The sequence below is a fragment of the Carcharhinus amblyrhynchos genome, chromosome 12 (genome assembly GCF_965287045.1).
Source record: "Carcharhinus amblyrhynchos chromosome 12, sCarAmb.v2.hapA, whole genome shotgun sequence".
Lineage (NCBI taxonomy): Eukaryota > Metazoa > Chordata > Chondrichthyes > Carcharhiniformes > Carcharhinidae > Carcharhinus > Carcharhinus amblyrhynchos.
In genome coordinates, this window is record NC_137335.1 from 82,083,104 (window position 1) to 82,102,603 (window position 19,500).

Consider the following 19,500-nt stretch of genomic DNA (forward strand, 5'->3'; position numbering starts at 1 on the left):
AGTGGGGGGAAGGGAGCCAAAGCAAGCCCCCAGTGGGTCATCAAAATGTAACTTGACACTGCGCACAAAACACTCGCTCCAAATGCTGCTGGTTGTTGAAGTGAGGCAGAAAACACAGCAAAACTTTACCACAGGACTGGGTGGGTGTACATGATCTGGGGTCAGCTGCGGGGTGGGGGTTGTTGGGGGGGGTGGGTGGCAAGGAAGGGATAAGATGGGCAAATAAATGGAACCCTCTGCCAGAGAGGGGACGTTTTGCTTTTGGAGGGGGTGAAGAAAGAAACTTTGCTTTGGCATTATGTTTATAACAGAGTCTGTTCCTTGCAATCTCTCCACCACCCCCCCCTCCCCAGACTCATCCAATCCCATCCCATCACATGCCACACCAGATTCTTAACTTAGGTTAAGAATTCCTCATCTCAATTGGACAATGTGTCATACAATCAGCTAGAACTCTGTCCTTTCATCTCTGGGGTCAGTGCTCAATAGCAACATAGATTTCTATTTAGCACAGTCAGTGTTATAGGGGCATTGTAAAGCATGTCAGCAAAATCTTGGTCAAAGAGGTAGGCTTTTAGAGGAAGGAGGAGAGAGAATGAGAGAGACAGGGAGTTTAAAGTTTTTAAACAAAGTTTAGTTATTAGTCACAAGTAAGGCTTACATTAACACTGCAATGAAGCTAGTGTGAAATTCCCCTAGTCACCATTCCACAGTGCCTCTTTGGGTCACTGCACCTAACCAGCATATCATTCAGACTGTGGGAGGAAACCGGAGTACCTGGAGGAAACCCACACAGACATGGGGAGAACATGCAATCTCCACACAGACAGTGACCCAAGCCAGGAATCGAACCTGGGTCCCTGGCACTGTAAGGCAGCAGTGCTACCCACTGTGCCACCTGCTCAGTTGGCTGAAGGCACAGCCCCCCCACCCCCCCCCCCCCGAACAGTGGAGCAATGAAAATCGGGAATCCTCAAGAGGCCGGGATTAGCGAACGGATATCTGGGAAGGCAACAAGGCTGGAATCTAACCCTCCTCCTCTCCAAACTGAGATGTCGGAGCATGTATTTAACTTTGAAAATCCTGAGCTTAAATGGGTGTACAACCTGCTTCACAATCGGACCGGACTGTTTCTCAAAGGGAGGTGAAAGTTTAACCATTGCTTTCACAGAAGATTGACATCTGACAACCAGCCACTAAACTAGAGATTTCGCAGCTCCCTTTCTCTCTCTCTCTCTCTCTCTCTCGTGGCTGTCCCTAGACGGTGATGGCCGGAATTCTCTGACCGTTCACCACCCGCCATCTCTGCCAGCGAGAACAGAGAATTTGGCGTCCAGCCAAATCTCCGTTCATTGCCCCCACGGTTCCCGGAGATTCCCAGCTGCGGGCAAAGTTGGAGAGTTCTGGCCCGTTATCTTTGTTGGGAACAAAACTGTTCTGTTTTCTTTTTAATAGCCACAAGTAGGTTTACATTAACACTGCAATGAAGTTGCTGTGAAAATCCCCTAATCGCCACACTCCTGTCGCCTGTTTGGGTACACTGATGGAGAATTTAACACGGCCAATGCTCCCTAACCATATAAGATTTCTTAAAACACCTCTGGGATCATGAAAGATGTGGGGCCAGATTTTCCGTGCCTCCCCCAACTCCCACAGCCGCATGTTACCCGCCAATGGGAGGTGGTATATTGTTTGCTAGCGGCGGGATTCCCTGCTCCCACTGCTGTCAATGGGGATTCCCACTGGTGTCACCCCACACCGATGGGAAACCCACAGAGCGGGGGGAGCGCTGACGGCGGGACTGGAGAATCCCACCGGCAAGAACGGCCGGAGAATTCTGGTTGTTATTTTACCAAATGGCGTACTGCAACCCTCACCCCACAGGTGATTAATAAAACCCTGACCAGCCCAAACCTGTTCGAAACCGGTCGCTTCCGTAGGTGGGGAGTACTCCAAGCCCAGGGGACTGTGTGTGAAGGGGCCAGGAAGCTTACTGCTACTCTTCGAGAAGAAACTGGAAAAACTGACTGCCTTGTCACAGAATCATAGACATAGAAACATAGAAGATAGGAGCAGGGGGAGGCCATTTGGCCCTTCGAGCCTGCTCCATCATTTGTTACAATCATGGCTTTGATCCCATTTGCTCCAAGTGCTATAATGTCAAAAGGTGTTTTTGTTTCTTTACTATTTAATGGAATGGGGGCATCATTGGCAAGGTAAGAAATTGTTGCCCATGTTTAATTGCCCTTGAACTGAGTGTTGGCTAGTCCATTACAGAGGGCAGTTAAGAGTCAACCACATTGCTGTGGCTCTGGAGTCACATGTAGACCAGACCGTGTAAGGACAGCAGATTTCCTTCCCTAAGGGGGCATTATTGAACCAGATGGGTTTTTCCAACAATGGTGGTCATCATTACTGAGACAGGCTTTTTATTCCAGATTTATAAATTGAATTTAAATTCCATCGGCTGTTGTGGTGGGAATCAAACTAATATCCCCAGAAGATTAAGCTGGGCCTCTGGATTAGCGAGTTTGCCACCACACCACCATCACCCCCTAATTAAACCAAGCTAAAGGAAACACAAGGTCCTGAAGGAAATCTGACCTTCCATGATCACTATCATTTACGAGTGCAATTTCAGCGTGTTACTGGTTAGTGGTTAACAAGGTAAATGGGAACTTGGCCTTTATAAACAGGCAGGACACCAGGCTACTCCTCGAAGCCTGTCTCTGCTGGGAGATTTCCACACCATCGTATACAGGACTGAGCCAGCCGCCTTGTGCACCGACTGGAAAGTGAACTTTACAAATCTGCAACTTCAGCCAGCTGAACTTAAAGTCCAACTCGAAATAATTCCTCATTGGACTCCGCACTCTGCACTCTGAAAATCACGTGAACTAATATCCATTTCTGTATCTCTTGCATTGTTACTATCCACAGTTGTAAAACTCCTTTTTCTATTCCTCCCTTACTGTGTATGGTTTGTGTGTATGTGTGTGTGCGTGTGTGTGCATTCGTGTGTGTGTGAATGTGCATGTGTATCTGTATATGTGAGTGTGTGTATACATGTGTGCGTATAGATGTGTGTGCGTGTATGTGTGTGTGTGAATATGCATGTGTACGTGTGTGTGTACATGTGAGTGTGTGTGTACACGTGTGCGTATAGATGTGTGTGTGTGTGAATGTGCAGGTGTATGTGTTTGTGCACATGTGAGTGTGTGTGTACATGTGTGCGTATGCATGTGTGTGTGTATGTGTGTGTGAATGTGCATGTTTATGTGTGTGTATACATGTGAGTGTGTGTCTGTACATGTGTGCATATGCATGTGTGTGTGTGTGTGCATGTGAGTGTATATGTGTATTAGAGTGGGAAGTTGCAACCAGCTCTCTCCTGCATCCTGAATATCTTTTCTGATTCATTTATGGGACATGGGCGTTGCTGGCACTCAGCGATTGAAGGGCTCCAGATCAGTGTAGTCCGAGTCACAGGACTGTCATGGGAGACAGCCCTCCAACAGTTCACTGATCAACTCTGTTGTGGGTGATACTGAGACTAAAGGCTCATTGTGCGATGTGGCTGGCTGGAGAGTGCAGAAAAATCATCTCTGGAGTTGTGCGTATCTTCATTGGAGATTTGACCAGATGGGCCTTTCCAGATGTGATCTGAACTGCTTGATGTGGGATAGGGAGTGGTTAGCACTGCTGCCTCACAGTGCCAGGGACCTGGATTCGATTCCTGGCTTGGGACACTGTCTGTGCGGAGTTTGCATGTTCTCCCCGTGTCTGCGTGGGTTTCCTCCAGGTGCTCCGGTTTCCTCCCACAGTCCAAAGATGTGCACTTTAGGTGGATTGGCCATGCTAAATTACCTCTTAGTGTCAGGGGCACTAGCTAGGGTAAATGCATAGGGTTATGGGGATAGGGCCTGGGTGGGATTGTGATCAGAGCAGATTTGACGGGCCGAATGGCCTCCTTCTGTGCTATGAAAAGATGAGGGATCAGGGAAGAGGTAAGGCAATAAAGGCTCTTGCTTTTGTTAACTATCCAGTAACTTTGCCCAGTAATCGGGCAGAAGAGGGTGAGAGTGAGAGAGAGAGAAGGAACATTAATGTCATTAGAACGTAGGATCTGCCCCTTGGCGATCTAATATCACGATGTGGAGATGCTGGTGTCAGACTGGGGTAAACACACTAAGAAGTCTCACAACACCAGGTTAAAGTCCAACAGGTTTATTTGGTAGCAAAACACCACGAGCTTTCGGGGCTCTGGCCCTTCGTTAGGTGAGTGGAGGGTTCTGATCACAAACAGGGCATATAAAGGTACACACTCAGTTTACAGAATACTGATTAGAATACTTGTCTTTACAGCTAATCAAGTCTTAAAGGTGTAGACAATGTGAGTGGAGATAGCATTAAGCATAGGTTAAAGAGATGTGTATTGTCTCCAGACAGGACAGTAAGTGAGATATTGCAAACCCAGGCAAGTCGTGGGGGTTACAGATGGTGTGACATGAATCCAAGATCCTGGTTGAGGCCGTCCTCATGTGTGTGGAACTTGGCTATCAGTCTCTGCTCAGCGACTCTGCGCTGTGTTGTGAAGGCCGCCTTGGAGAACGCTTACAGTCTAATATCCCATCATGAAACTGGCCAAGTGACCAATATCGCTTTGATTGGGGTAACAGTCTATCGTTGCCAAGGTAACTATACTCCAGGCTGAATCTGAGCCTTTCAGTGAAGAACAGAGAGAGATAAAAACCCAGTCAGATTGGAAGCACTGCCATTTTGGCACTCAAACATACAGATTAAAGGAATTCCACCATCATGACAAAGAAATCCTTCCAAAATGCTTTCTAGTCACTATACAGACAAGTAAACAATGGCAGATAACCGCCACCATTGGCTTATCGCATTCTCAACCACCGTATGATGCTGTAAGTTTTAAAGACGCAGAAGAACATGCAAGAAGTAGGAGCAGGCATAGGCCATTAGGCCCCTCGAGCCTGCTCCATCATTCATTATGATCATGGCTGATCTGATTATGGCCATACCTCCACTTTCCCCCCCCAATAAACATTGACTCAAAAACCTATCGAACTCAGCTTTGAATATATTCAAGACCACTTCAAGTGAGGCAGATTGTATTGTTACTGTTAAGGTACGAGATCGGAAACCCCGAGGTATATTATGAAGTTAGACTATTTGCTATTTTGGCATTAATGTGAGGATATGATGTTTCACCCCAAGGGCGAGTCTACTGACAAACTGGGAAGCTTTTATCAAAACAAACTTTATTTAACAATACAGTTGAACTATAACAAATGAATTAGCTTAACATTTAACATTTCAAAAATGCGTAAGCATGATAAGAAACAATTCTTAACTGCTAACCTATCTCTGAGTTCCAATTCAAGCAATAGTCCTCTTACAGACTTAAAACCCCTCTTCTAAATCAGTTAACAACCTAGACTTATGTATTTGTAATTAATTTCCAGCTCTAGAGCTTTCAGAGCACTTCTGGAGAGAGAAACCTGTCTTGCTTCTTTCAGAACTAGACAGAAACTGACTGCTTTAAAAAAGACACATAAACTGTGTATCTTCCCTGCAGGCTTAGGTCCTCACATTAGCACATGGCTCTGTCTTTGTCAATCAACATAATCGGAAGTCTAACCCCAAGAGAAACCAAAGTAAATACAAATGCGTTAACTCTGTTTAGACAAACGCACCATTGGCTAAGATGAATTATTATCCTGCAGTCTCACGCATGTTCTTTCCAGGCAAATTGACACCGTCTAAAACAATCTGAATTTTAAACATACCCCCTTACAAGAAACATGTTACAAATACATTTTGTAAAGGCACAATCTCATCACACTACTTTCATGGGTACGAACACAAGAGGTCATCAATTAAGGGTGAGGGGGGGGAGGTATAATTTGGAGGTAAGAGGAAGGTTCTTTACACAGAGAGTTGTGGGGGTCTGGAATGCGCTACCGAGTAGGGTGGTGGAGGCAGGCACGTTGGACTCGTTTAAGATGCAGTTAGATAGGCACATGAGTGAAACGAGAATGGAGGGATATGGTAGGGGCTATTAAATAGGGTAAACCTCGGGAGACACCGGAAGGGCAGGCTGTATAACTAATATGTTTTGTCTTTATTCCACAGGTGGAGGTCCACCTTGTGTCAAGCGAGGGGCATGCACACGGCAGGTTGTGCGTGGGCTGCTCTTGGAAGTCCAGGAGTGGCCTAGTACTTCATGTCGGTGTGTGTGCTTGATCCTGGACCGATAGACGGGCTCCACAACAGCTCAGTGACTAGCACTGCTAGCTGTGCAGATACATGGATTTGGGCCTGTGTCTGTGGGAGTTTGCGCATTCTCCCTGTGGTTGCGTGGGTTTCCTCCGGGCGCTCCGGTTTCCTCCCACACCCCAAAGATGTGCTCTTAGGCTGATTGGTTTACCAAATTGACACTATTCTCCCCTGAATCTGACTGAGTAGGGTCCCATTCGTAGACATGCAGGGTAGAATAGGTGTAGGGCGATGCGGCGGCGCGGGCTCGTTGGGCCGAAGGGCCTGTTTCCCGTGCTGGGTTGTTCTTTGTTCTTTGTATCTCAAGGTGGCCTGGGAAGGATTTTAAAAATATATCAATTTATGAGATGTGGGCGTGTCTAGCTAGATCGGCATTTATTGTCCATCTCTACTAAAGCGTGGTGTAGGCGAGGGTAGCATATCCATACTTATTACTCTCCACAGTGAGCTGCTAATGGCATCAGGACAAGGTATCACCTTGCAGGTGTGGGGGTAGTGGCTGGGGGACCAGGGGTGGGAGTGGGGAGAGGGGATGAGGGTGAGGGAGCGGGAGTGGGTGTGGAGAGAGGGAGAGGGAGTGGGGGTGCGGGGAGGGAGTAGGAGGGTGGGAGTGGGTGTGGAGTAGTGGGAGTGGGTGCGGGGGTGAAGGGAGGAGGTGGTGGAGTAGGAGTGGGGGATGGGGAAATGGGAGTGGGTGCCAGTATGGGGGAGGAGGTGGGGGAGTGGAAGGAGTATGGAGGGAGGGGACGGGGGAATGGAAGCGAGAGAGCAGGAGCAGGTGTGGGAGGAGCAGGGATAAGGAAGCGGGGATGGGGTGGAGGAGCGAGGGTGGGGGAGCTGGAGTGAGGGTGGGGGTAGAGGCTGACAATGGGGGAGTGGGAACGGGTGTGGGTGTGTGGGTGGGGGTTGGGGTGGGGGAGTGGGAGTGTGGGTGGGAATGGGAGTGGGGAATGGGGAGCAGAACTGGGGTGGGACAGCAGGAGTGGGGGAGGGGGAGTGGGAACAGGGGAGCAGGACTGGGGGGTGGGGGCATGGGAGTGGGGTTGGGAGAACAAAAGTGGGGGAGTAGGAGTGGGGATTGGAGAAGTGTCCATGGAGGTGGAAGAGCAAGGGTGGGGTTGGAGGGAGCAGGAGTGGGCGGAGGGAATAGGGGTGTGGGGAGGGAGAGTGGGGTATGCGGAGTGGGGGTGGGGGTGGGGGAGCAGGGGTATGGGTGGGTGTGGGGTGGGGGTGGGAGCAAGAGTGTGCTGGGGGAGCAGGAATGGGGGAGGGCAAATGTGGGTAGGGGAGCGGGGGTGGGGGTGGGGTGGGAGTGGGAGTGAGGGTGGGGGAGGGGGAAGGGGGTGGGGGTGGGGATGGGGGTGTGGGAGTGGGGGTTGGGGGAGGGGAGTGGGAGTGGGGGTGGGGGTGAGGGTGGGGGAGGGGGACTGGGAGTGGGGGGTGTGGAGGGGAGTGGTGGTGGGGGTGGGGGAGGGGGAGGGGGACTGGGAGTGGGGGGTGTGGAGGGGAGTGGTGGTGGGGGTGGGGGAGGGGGACTGGGACTGGGAGTGGGGGTGGGGGTGGGGAGTGGGGGATGGGGGAGGGGTGTGGGGGTGGGGGGGTGGGGGAGGGGAGTGGGAGTGGGGTTGGGGGAGTGGGGGTGGGGGTGGGGGAGTGGGGGTGGGGGAGGGGAACTGGGAGTGGGGGTGGGGGGTGGGGGAGGGGAGTGGGGTTGGGGGAGTGGGGGTGGGGGTGGGGGAGTGGGGGTGGGGGAGGGGAACTGGGAGTGGGGGTGGGGGGTGGGGGAGGGGAGTGGGGTTGGGGGAGTGGGGGTGGGAGGTGGGGGACTGGGAGTGGGGGTGGGAGGTGGGGGACTGGGAGTGGGGGTGGGGGAGGGGAGTGGGGGTGGGGGGTGGGGAGTGGGGGAGGGGAGTGGGGGAAAGGTTGCAGACAGCAGAAAACCCTATTGGCAGTGGCGGGACTTGCTGCTAGCCAATGGCGAGCTGCCTCCGCCGCTATTGGGTGCGAGGGAAAATCCCACCCTTTAAATTCGCTTCTCTCCGCGGACGCTGCCAAACCTGCTCATCCAGCATTTCCTGCTTTCGTACAAACTGAGAATAAACAGCCTGTCCGATTCCTTTTGGAGAGATTTGTGAGAAGGTGATGCTGAAGAGCAGGAGAAAGTGGAACAGAACCTACAGACCGCGGTCAATAAGGACAGATAACAACACCTCCTCCACAATCATCCTCAACACCGGTGCCCCACAAGGCTGCCCCTCTACAGCCCCCGGTCTGCATTGATTGTAAGATACGAAACAATACTTTTCACTGTATCCCAATATATGTGACTATAATAAATTTTAGATCAAATCGAATCTAAGAAGGTGCAGCTATCTGGAAAGACTCACCCGACTGGGGCTGTTTAGAAAATAATTTGTTGATAGCATGTGTTTGAAAATTGCAAATGGGTTCGATTAGATCTTCCATATGTTATTCACTTTGGGATGGCACAGTGGCACAATGGTTAGTACAGCTGCCTCACAGCGCCAGGGACCCGGGTTCGATGTCACTGTCAAACTTCACTGTCTGTGTCAAGTTTGCTTGCTCTCCCTGTGTCTGGGTTAGTTTCCTCCGGGTGCCCAGGTTTCCTCCCAAAGATGTGCGTGCTAGGTTCACTGAGAAAATAATTCTATGATGGTTAGCACTTCTGCCTCTCAGCGTGGGTTCAATTCTCGGCTAAATTCATTGCCTGTGCAGAGTCTGCACTTACTCCCCATGTCTGCGTGGGTTTTCTCCTGGTGCTCCAGTTTTCCTCCCACAGTCCGAAAGACGAGCTGGTCAGGTGCATTGGCCGTGCTAAATTCTCTCTCAGTGTACCCGAACGGGCACCAGAGTGTGGCAACTAGGGAATTTTCGCAGTAACTTCATTGCAGTGTTAATGTAAACCTACTTTAAACTTTAAACTGCTGTTTTAGTTTAAAAGGTGTTTGGACATCAGACTAAAAGCAGTCTTTCTCTCTCGCTGGTATTGTAAATTCTGCTGGCTGGCTGGAAGCAAGTCTCCTGGCCATCCTGGAGTGAATGTTCTGCTATTGTGGTTTGCTAGTTAGTACTTTGAGTCTCTCTGTCTCTCTCCCTGGTGTTTTGGGAAGCTGTTCTAGCTTCAAGCTTGTCTTTCTTTTTATCAAGAGACTGCAACATCCAACCTAAGGACTAAGCATCACGCGAGCATTCATATTTTCTGTGTCAAATCCCTGTGGCAGGAGTTTTGTTTGTGGGAATTGTTTAGTTGGAATGGCATTTAGCTGTTAAGGTTTATACAATATCATTTTTTTCTTCTTGTTTGTAATTGGTAAAAATTATTGCTAATTTTCTTTCTATATGTGTTAACTGTATTCTTAAATAAACTTTGTTTGCTAAAAGCTCCCTAGTGGATCATTTGAATCATACCTGAAGTGAAACATCTCGCCCTAGTCAGATTCAAATTGCAAAACCTATGATCCAGGCAGGCTTCATAAAACATTTTGGAGTTTCTGACCTGAATTATAATAGGGCAGTTGAGAATGAATCACATTGCTGCGGGTCTGGAGTCATATGTAGGCCAGATCAGGTAAGGACAGCAGATTTCCTTCTTTAAGGTGGATTTTTCTGACAATTGTTTCATGGTCATCAGTAGATTCTTAATTCCAGATATTTTTCATTGAATTCAGATTCCACCATCTGCTGTGGCAGGATTCGAACCCAGGTCCTCAGAACATTCACTGAATTTTTGGATTAGTTGTTTAGCGATAATAATACCACGAGGCCATCACCTCCCCCAAAGCGAGGAAGATGAGTAAACCACCAGAGAGTAAAGATCAGGACCATCGATGCTGATGTAACTAAGTGCAATGTGTCACATGATTAAGTAACTTGAGCTCTGGTGGGAAGCAGAAGTAGAACCTTGTGTGGAGTTACTGAGATGTACACAGATCTATAAATAAATAAGAATGGTTCTTAAGAATAGCAGTCCATGGTGGCGTTCTTAGAGTAACAGGCAACCACCAAAGAAATACCATCTAGATCCTGAACCCAAAGCAAAATGAGGCAGACAATGTTACAGAAGTTGAAATAGGTAATCTTAGTAATGGCCTGAATATTTATTTTATTCATTCGTGGGATATGGGTATGGCTGGCCAGCATTTATTGTCCATCTCTAGAGGGCAGTTGAGAGTCAATCATGTTGCTGTGCCTCTGGAGTCACATTTAAGGCCATTTAGATAAGGACGGCAGATTTCCTTCCCTAAAGGATATTAATAAATGGTTTTGTGATCATCTGTAGATTCTTGGCAGCCCACCTTGCGGTCAGATTAGACGTGGAAGTCAATGTTAAGGTGAAAAATATGGTCCATGTTGTCTCTACTTGGGAGGGAGAGACCTGCTCTAATCTCAGTCCGGTAGGGTCTTGCAGAGAGGCATAACCGTGCCTACAGGTTGACAGCTCAGCTGCGATGCCCCCCCATTTCCAAACAGCACACTTGAATAAAGGTCCCTTACTGGGTGGGTCCAGGTGGTGGTAGGGTTAGGGTTAGGAAGCGGGTGAGGGGGTTTGTGTGGTGGAACGAGAGTGGGAAAAATATCTGAGAGCAGTGACAAAAGAACCATAGCCCAGCCGTCTTCAACATCCTCTGATGAGAAAGAAATTGGGAGAGTTTATTTGGGTTTTTGTTTGAAAGCAGAGTTATAGGTTTATGGAACTAGCAGCACAGGGAGGTTTGATCAGAATCAGGATTGCCTCAGACTCAGAGCCAGCTCTCCATTGTTAGTGACCTGTTCCAGTAACGGGAGTGGCTCGAACGTCAGTGACACTTTGTTCCACAAGGACACTATATTATGTGCAGGAGAGTGGATAAAGAGTCATTATTTATAATAAAGTGGTTTTATTTCGTACAATTTGGGTTGCCAAGCCAGATTAGAAATTTAACCTTGGCAGTGAACCTATTTGTGAAATTTGGTTGTTCGATCTGCACAGTTAAGAAGCCCCCACCTCCACGCAATGACCAGGTTTAAAATCAGGGAACTGACCACTACTGCCAAATTGCAGGGTCCAACTACATGGTCTCTGAGCGGAAATGGTGTTCCACAGACACCCAGCACAAGAGAAGCTTCTTTACAGCAGCTTTTACTTAAGGGAGACAGTCACCAGACCGAGATAGACCCCATCCACGACCCATAGGTATGATAGACTAGAAACAGTGATTAGGGTCACGCAATAAACCAGAGGACTCCTGCAAACCTGAACCAAAATAAGCCTCAAGGGCTGTCTGAAGGTGCACATGTGTCCAGTACACATGTGACCCCTCCAACCTCCATTCTTGCCCCTGTGCCCTCCGATATAGATCTCATAGCGTTCACCTTGGGAGGTCTGTTCAGGAGGAGCGGTTAGCACTGCTGCCTCACAACTCCAGGGACCCGGGTTCCGATTCCCGGCTTGGATTGCTGTCTGTGTGGAGGCTGCACGTTCTCCCTGTGTCTGCGTGGGTTTCCTCTGTGCTCCTTGTGTCTGCGTGGGTGCTCCGGTTTCCTCTCACAGCCCTGTCAACATTGCAGATCTCTGCACTCCTCCAATTCTGGCCTCCTATTTTTATTATTCATTCATGGGAGGTGGGCATCGCTGGCTGGGTCAGCATTTATTGCCCACCTCTAATTCCTCTTGGCAAGGTGATGCGGAGCCTCGAACCTCTGTAAAATCCATGTGGTGTCGGTACGCAGTACCCAAGTCCGATTTTCATCGCTCCCCCATCCGTGGCGGTGTCTTCAAACTCTGAAATTTTCTCTCCCAAATCTCTCTGTTCCCATTCCTCCTTTACGTTACCTGGCCAAGTATTTCGCATAGTTTGGCGTCAATTTTAAGTTCCTGTGAAGTGCCTTGGGATATTTTACTTTTAAGTCGCTATATAAATGCGAGATCTTGTTGCAGGGCCAAGGGAAAGCAATGATTGGTAAATCAAGGGTGGAGGGTGGGGTGGGGGCGATGTTGGACAATTGATCCTTTGGCCATTAAGTATTAAATGGATCATCAGATCGGTTATACCCATGCCCCAAGGGGTCTGTTTCATACAGATTAATGTGTTAAATTCTTGGATTAAAGGTAACTGAATTCCACCTCACTCATTCACATCCTATTAATGTGTTCTGAGTTATCACTGCTTCCATGAAGAGACTGTCCTTCCAATAGCCCTCTATAAAAAAAACTGGCATTGCTGCAACACTTGAGCAGGGTTCAAATGGCACAGAGACTACAGCTTTGCCACACATACAGGGCGGCATGGTGACACAGTGGTTAGCCCTGCTGCCTCACCGCGCCAGGAACCTGGTTCTGATTCCCGGCTCGGGTCACTGTCTGTGCGGAGTCTGCACGTTCTCCCCGTGTCTGTGTGGGTTTCCTCCTGGTGCTCCGGTTTCCTCCCACAGTCTGAAAGACATGCTGGTTAGGTGCTAAATTCTCCCTCACTGTACCCAAACAGGCTCCAGAGTGTGGCGACCTGGGGATTATCACAGTAACTTAAGTGCTGTGTTAATGTAAGCCTACTAGTGACACTAATAAACTAAAAAAACACACACATGCACACAAACACACACACACACATACTAATCACTCCCCCCTCCTCACACACAAACACAGCCCTCTCTCTCTACATACAAGGCAAGTGGGTCTGTAACTCGCAATAATTACAACATTGATTACCAGATGGCACATGCGAATCTGAGTTCACTGTGTGCTATCAGTAGCCAAGGGGAGAAAGAGAAGAACATCCTGCGGAAGTCTACCTGTGCAGATTCATAGGAACTGGAACATGCGGGAGCTGGATTTTTGCTGCATTCTCAGCTTCTAAGTCAGATACAGAATTCAAACCCCACTCTAGTTAGACTAAGCGAGCTCTGGATTAGAATTTTGGATTGTTATCCAGTACCATCCTGGAACTTGGTGGCTCTGGTTCCCTCCTTATTCCTTCGTCACATGAGTTAACAAAGCAAATGGCACAAAGACTACAGCCTTGCCACACGTGTGCACACACACTCACACACACAGGGATCACAGACAGTGATTAGCACTGCTGTCGCACAGCACCAAGGATCCGGGTTCAATTCCCAGCCTCAGGTCACTGTCTGTCAGGAATCTGCACATTCTCTCTGTGTCTGTGTGGGTTTCCTCTGGGTGCTCCGGTTTCCTCCCACATTTCAAAGATGTGTGGGTTAGGTTGATTGGCTGTGATACATTAACCCTAGTGTCAAGGAGGTTAGCAGCGTAAATATGAGGGGTTACTGGAAAAGGGCCTGGGTGGGACTGTGGTCAGTGCAGACCCAGTGGGCTGAATGGTCTCCTTCTACAGTGTAGGGATTCTCTGATCACACACACCTCTGTCATGAAAGACTAACAGCCCATTGCCTAGATAATAAGGTGGTTAGAATCACAAACCTCTGAATTGTTCCACTAGGTGATAGCCATTAGGTAAAAAATGATACGTTGCCAAGGATTGTATTGATAACTTGGAGTATATACATACAGCATGAAATGCTATTTTCTATCAGAGCTTGATGCCATCGCTAGTTTTAATGCAGCAGCGAGTGACTCAATGCTTAGCACTGCTGCCTCACAACACTAGGTACTTGGGTTCGATTCCCAGCTTGAGTCAGTGTGTGGAGTCTGCATGTTCTCCCTGTGTCTGTGTGGGTTTCCTCTGGGTGTGCCGGTTTCCTCCCACAGTCTGAAAGATGTGCTGGTTAGGTGCTTTGGCTATGCTAAATTCTCCCCCACTGTACCTGAACAGATGCCAGACTGTGGCAACTAGGGGATTTTCACAGTAACTGCATTACAGTGTTAATGTAAGCCTACTTGTGACACTGATAAATAAACTTTTTTTTCCCTTAAAAACTCCCCTTCTCTTCTCCCCTCCATCACTGACCACAATCCTCCCAGGCCCTATTCCTGTAACCCTACACATCTACCCTGCTAATCCCCCTGACACTAAGGGTCAATTTAGCATGGCCAATCAACCTAATCTACACACCTTTGAAGAAAACTGGAGCACCCGGAGGAAACCTATACAGACAGGGCAAACACCACACAGACAGTGACCTGAGGCTGGAATCAAACCCAGGTCCCTGGCACTGTGAGGCAACAGTGCTAACCACTGTGCCACCATGTCACCTATTCTCTCCCTTTTTATCTTTCTTCTGCTCTTCTCCCTTTTCTTAATATGTTTACCTAACGACAGTTAGTTACCCTCAGCCAGTCTGAAGGTGTTGAAGTCAGCTACCGCAGTCAGGCTGTTTATCATACTGAAAACCATTGACAATCAATCTTTCAACAAGATGACAGGAGAGAGGAGAGACACACTGGAAGGGATATTATTTTTATCCAGTGGGAGTATAAGGAAGTATTTAAGGCCCATCTAACATCAGGATTTGCCAAGCATTGAAGTTCAGCAATCAACAAACTTTCCATTTAAAACACAACTGGACTTCCTGCTTATCACTGCAGGCTTCTGCTTCACACTGCACAGCGGAGACATTTGCTTAACACTGGCTGTGTCAACGGTCCTAACCCAACCTGCAAAAAGCAACTCCGCACTTCACAAGGTAGTGAGAGAAGCTGCACTGGGACATCAAATCCAAATTTCCCTGTCTTCCTTCCACCCTGGCTCTCTCAACAGTTCAAATCAGAACAGCTTCTGGGATGCCTGTGTAGGTAACTTTTAGAATTATCCATGCACATTCAGAACTGCTTCACACGCTAATGCTCTTTAGCAAGACAGATGCACACAGAATGAGAACAGAAGAGAGATAGAAACACGCACACACAGCAAGAGAGACAGACAGACAGACAGACAGACAGACAGACAATGAGAGAGCAGCAGCACAGGAGAGACATACATTGAACAGGCGGCAGACAAGGGGAACACACTCAGAAAGCAGGAGACACACACACACACTCAAAACACAAAGGCAGATAATGAAAGCTGCCAAACACACACACACACCTAATACAAAGACACACAGATGGTTAGATAGAAATGACAAAAAAAAACAGAAATAATAAGCACACATAGATAGAGATTGAGAACAGCCACAAGAGCACACACACACACACACACACATGCTGGTATAGAGAGGTTCAAAAGACATACAGTGCCTGAAATAGACAGACATGAACACACTAGAAATAGCCACATGCACACACAGACAAAAAGGGATTACAAGTCTCTTCCTGTTTGGCAGATTGCTGACTGGTAGCAGGACAACTTCCCCCCACCACGAGCTTGAATAATAAGGCCACGTGGAAAGATTTCACCCTACAGCCATGCAGAACAAGAATGCCATCTCAAGAGATGTAAGAGGTGGCAGTGAACTGTGCCTTTGCAACACAGAGGCTCCTCTCTCCCAGCAGATCAGAAACTGGGAACACAAAAAACACTGCTAGTGCGCACTTCACCTCTGAATTGTTAAAAGTTAATCAAAAAAAATAGGCTTTTAAAACAAGAAGCCAGAAAAAAAATGTCCTGGAAGTGTAGAATCCTGATCCTGCTGTGCAAAGCCCCACTCACTTCTCTTGTTTTACACGCCTCTCCCTGAGCCACTGTCTCCCCTCCCCCTACAACTCCCAGAAGTTACTCAATAACTTGATGCATAACACCAGTCTTAAGGCTATGTTGTCAACAGCCGAGAAACAGAACTCTTGACAAAGGACCGGACGATTTACAGCTACTGTAATCTCCAAGGTCTTTATTATAACCGTCTCAAAATAAGTGAAACATTGAATAATAAATTAAAAAAAACACACATTTCTGCAGCAATATTTAAGATCGTAAAAAAATACTGTCCACGATTTTGTTTTAATCTTTCCCTCCCCCCCCCCACCAAAATAATGGCTTCAATACAGAATATCATGTAAACTATAAAACAACATTGTAGTGGCAAGTAAACAGCAAACAACTTTTGCTCTTTTTTTTAAAGAAAATTTAACCACCTTATGAGAAATGTTTTTGTCAAGCATACACACACACACATGCACACACACTTAACACATGTGTGCACATTCCAGCCTGCAATATATCCAAACATTCATGAGCCAGAGGGGGAGGTGGCACACTCGAGAAACTAGGTAGGCCATCAGGAATGTTAAGTCTTTTGTACAAAAGACTATTGTCACTGATATAAAGTTACAGTACTTTTTCTTAAAAAAAAACCCACAGGCTCCTTAAATGCAAACGCTTTTTTTTTGAAAGAATGAAATCAAACTGGTACATACACTGTTATACCACACGTCATCTGAAAAGGCTGGCTTTGTGTGCGAGTCTTCAGAGGTTAGAACAAGCAAAAAAAAACAAATCTTGTTAGAACATTTTGCTTCAAGTGTTTTCACAAAGCTTTCTAGAGGAGACACCGTATTTGCCCCACTCCCCTTACAAACCTCCCCTTCCAGGAACCTTGCTCGCCCACAGCATCATTTTTTTTAAAAAAAGTTTAATCCACGCATTTTTCTTAAATAAAAGCAACAGACTGTTTCATAGAAACCCCTAATTTGTGAGATTAAATTTTCCAGGGGGGTGGGGGCGTTGGAAGGATTCACCAGGTGCTTTCCAAATAGTTGGTTTAAGCTTTATAAAGGGATATATATAACAGACCACTAAAGACATCAAAAATAAAGTTACATGTAGAATGGTTACATGTGCAGTGAACGGAGTTCTCAAACAAAAAAAAGTCACTCAACTGAAGAATGTTTTTTTTCTCTCCTTTTAATAGCAAAAAGCAAAATTCTTTCTTTCTCTCTCAAGTTGCAAAGAGTACACCTTTCGACATCAGTAGGGGTAAATTTTTTTTTTTTTGCTTAATTTTTTTTCTCTCCTCCTCTCTCTTCAAGAAGTCCGTCCGCCACCCTCAGCAGCTCACTCGACTGGGCTGCTGTTTGCAAACAAAATCAGTCATGAAGTCGAACTCGTTCTGTCCCAGCCACAGCTCAGGCAGTTCTTTGATGCGATCCAACCCCAGTTCAGTGACCAAGGACATGAGGACCTCCTCGTCGATGAAGTCCGTGTCAATAACATTGGGGGGCAGTATTGCTGCAGACATGTGGTGGCTGGGTGGTACGGAGGGACTCTGATGCTTTATTTCCCTGTACTGCTGTTGCTGCTGCTGTGGCTGTGCCTGTTGGTGGTGGCTCAGTGCACTGGCAGGATGCAGGTCCGTCATGCTGTAATGCTGGTGGCCATAGTACTGGTTGGTCAGCTTTTGCAAGTGCATGCTCGCTGCCAACTGGGCAGCAGGGCTGCTGCCCCCAGCGACTGGTGCTCCCATGTACTGAGGATGGGGAGGATGAGAGTGATGCTGCGGCGGCGGCGGCGGCTGCTGCTGTCTGGATGTGTACCTGATGTTGGGGGGCATGTTGCTCAGATGCCCAACCAGCCCCCCTTGCCTGCTCACGCTGCTGCCAGGGACCATCGCATGCCTCATGCTGGCGCCGGAGTTCACACTGCTGCCTCCAGGGTAGTGCAACAAGGAGTTGGGGGCCGGGTGCTCGCTCATCAAGCCGCTGTAGGCGTGCTGGTGCTGGGGGTAAGGACTCAGACCCATCCGGCGAACGTGGAGCCCGCTGCTGCCTTCGGAGAAACGCCCCTGGCTCATCATCATGCGCTCAGACATCGCAACTTAACACAGAAAACAAGATCAGGGGTTAACAAATAAACTATTCCCAGAGCAAAAGGAATTAAAACAAAACGCAAAACTACACCCAGAGAACAGGGATTAAAAAACACAAAACTGCACCCAGAGAATAGGAATTAAAAAATAATAAAACTACACCCAGAGAACAGGGATTAAAAAATAAAACTACATCCAAAACACAGGAATTAAAAACACAAAACTACACCCAAGGACAAGGAATTAAAAATAAACTACACCCAGGGAACAGCAATTAAAAACACAAAGCTAAGAATGTGAACAATTCACTGTCCCATTACCAACTTTATTCAGTGTTTTTTAAAAACACAAAATTCTAACATACAATTTACAACTTACCCCTTAATTGCAACACACAAATACTTTTCTCTCTCGGCTTTCAATTCACGGATCTCAGTAATTAAGAATTATTCTGCTTTCTCTCTCTCTCTCTCTCTGTGTGCACATTCAGCAGCTCCTGTCTGTATCCTCAGCCGGACCCTCTCTCTCTGTGTGTCTCTCTCTTTCTGCTGCTGTGCTGAAGCGCTCAGGCGCCTCAAACTCACAAGGATCGAGCAACAAAAGATGTTCACTCGGCTGCCTCGGCCACTCTTAATATAGCGCTCCTCCAGCTGGGCTCAACACACGGCACAGACTCCCTCCGGAATGTGGATCAGGAGCGAGCCGCGGAATAAGCGACAGAACCTCCCCCTTCAACACCGTGGCAACACAGGGACATTTTAAAAAAATCCATAAAACAGATAGACTTACTTCTAATATTCCATTAAAAAAGGGGGATGTGGGGAACAGGTGGGGAGGTGGAACCAAAGTATAACATTTTGAGTCCAGATGACCTTTTGTCAAAACTAAAAGGCTTCGACAAAGAGTCAAAATATAAATATTTAAATTTAAAGGGTCACCTGGACTCGAAATGTCACACTTTTCTCTCCTTACAGGTGCTGCCAGACCTGCTGAGATTTTCCAGCGTTTTCTCTTTTGGTTTCAGATTTCAGCATCTGTGGTAATTTGCTTTTATATAGGTGGGGAGATGGATCTGGTTTGATTTGATTTATTATTGTCGCATGGATTAGTATACAGTATTGTTTCTTGTGCGCTATACAGATAAAGCATACCATTCATAGAGAAGGAAAGGAGAGAGTGCAGAATGTAGTGTTAGAGTCATAGCTAGGGGTCTACAGAAAGAACTTAAGGTAGGTCCATTCAAAAGTCCGATGGCCACAGGGAAGAAGCTGTTCTTGAGTTGGTTGGTACGTGACCTCAACTTTTGTATTTTTTTCCACCATGGAAGAAGATGGAAGAGAGAATGTCCGGGGTGTGTGGGGTCCTTAATTATGCTGGCTGTCTTCCCGAGACAGCGGGAAGTGTAGACAGAGTCAACGGATGGGAAGCTGGTTTGAGCGATGGACTGGGCTTCGTTCACGACCCTTTGTAGTTTCTTGCAGTCTTGGACGGAGCAGGATCCATACCAAGCTGTGTTACAACCAGAAAGAATGCTTTCTA

The 19,500-nt window shown here is 47.5% G+C and overlaps 1 protein-coding gene across 1 annotated transcript; it reads right to left on the reverse strand.

The window, feature by feature from the left end:
• Window positions 1-16,502: 16,502 nt before the first annotated feature.
• cited2 (Cbp/p300-interacting transactivator, with Glu/Asp-rich carboxy-terminal domain, 2) lies at window positions 16,503-18,580 on the reverse strand. Its single transcript, XM_080200847.1, has 2 exons — window positions 18,340-18,580; window positions 16,503-17,969 (listed from the first exon to the last, which is right to left on the reverse strand). Exon 2 carries the CDS (start codon window positions 17,962-17,964, stop codon window positions 17,203-17,205), a length of 762 nt encoding a protein of 253 aa, XP_080056973.1. The 5' UTR covers window positions 17,965-17,969; window positions 18,340-18,580; the 3' UTR covers window positions 16,503-17,202.
• Between the last annotated feature and the right edge of the window lie 920 nt (window positions 18,581-19,500).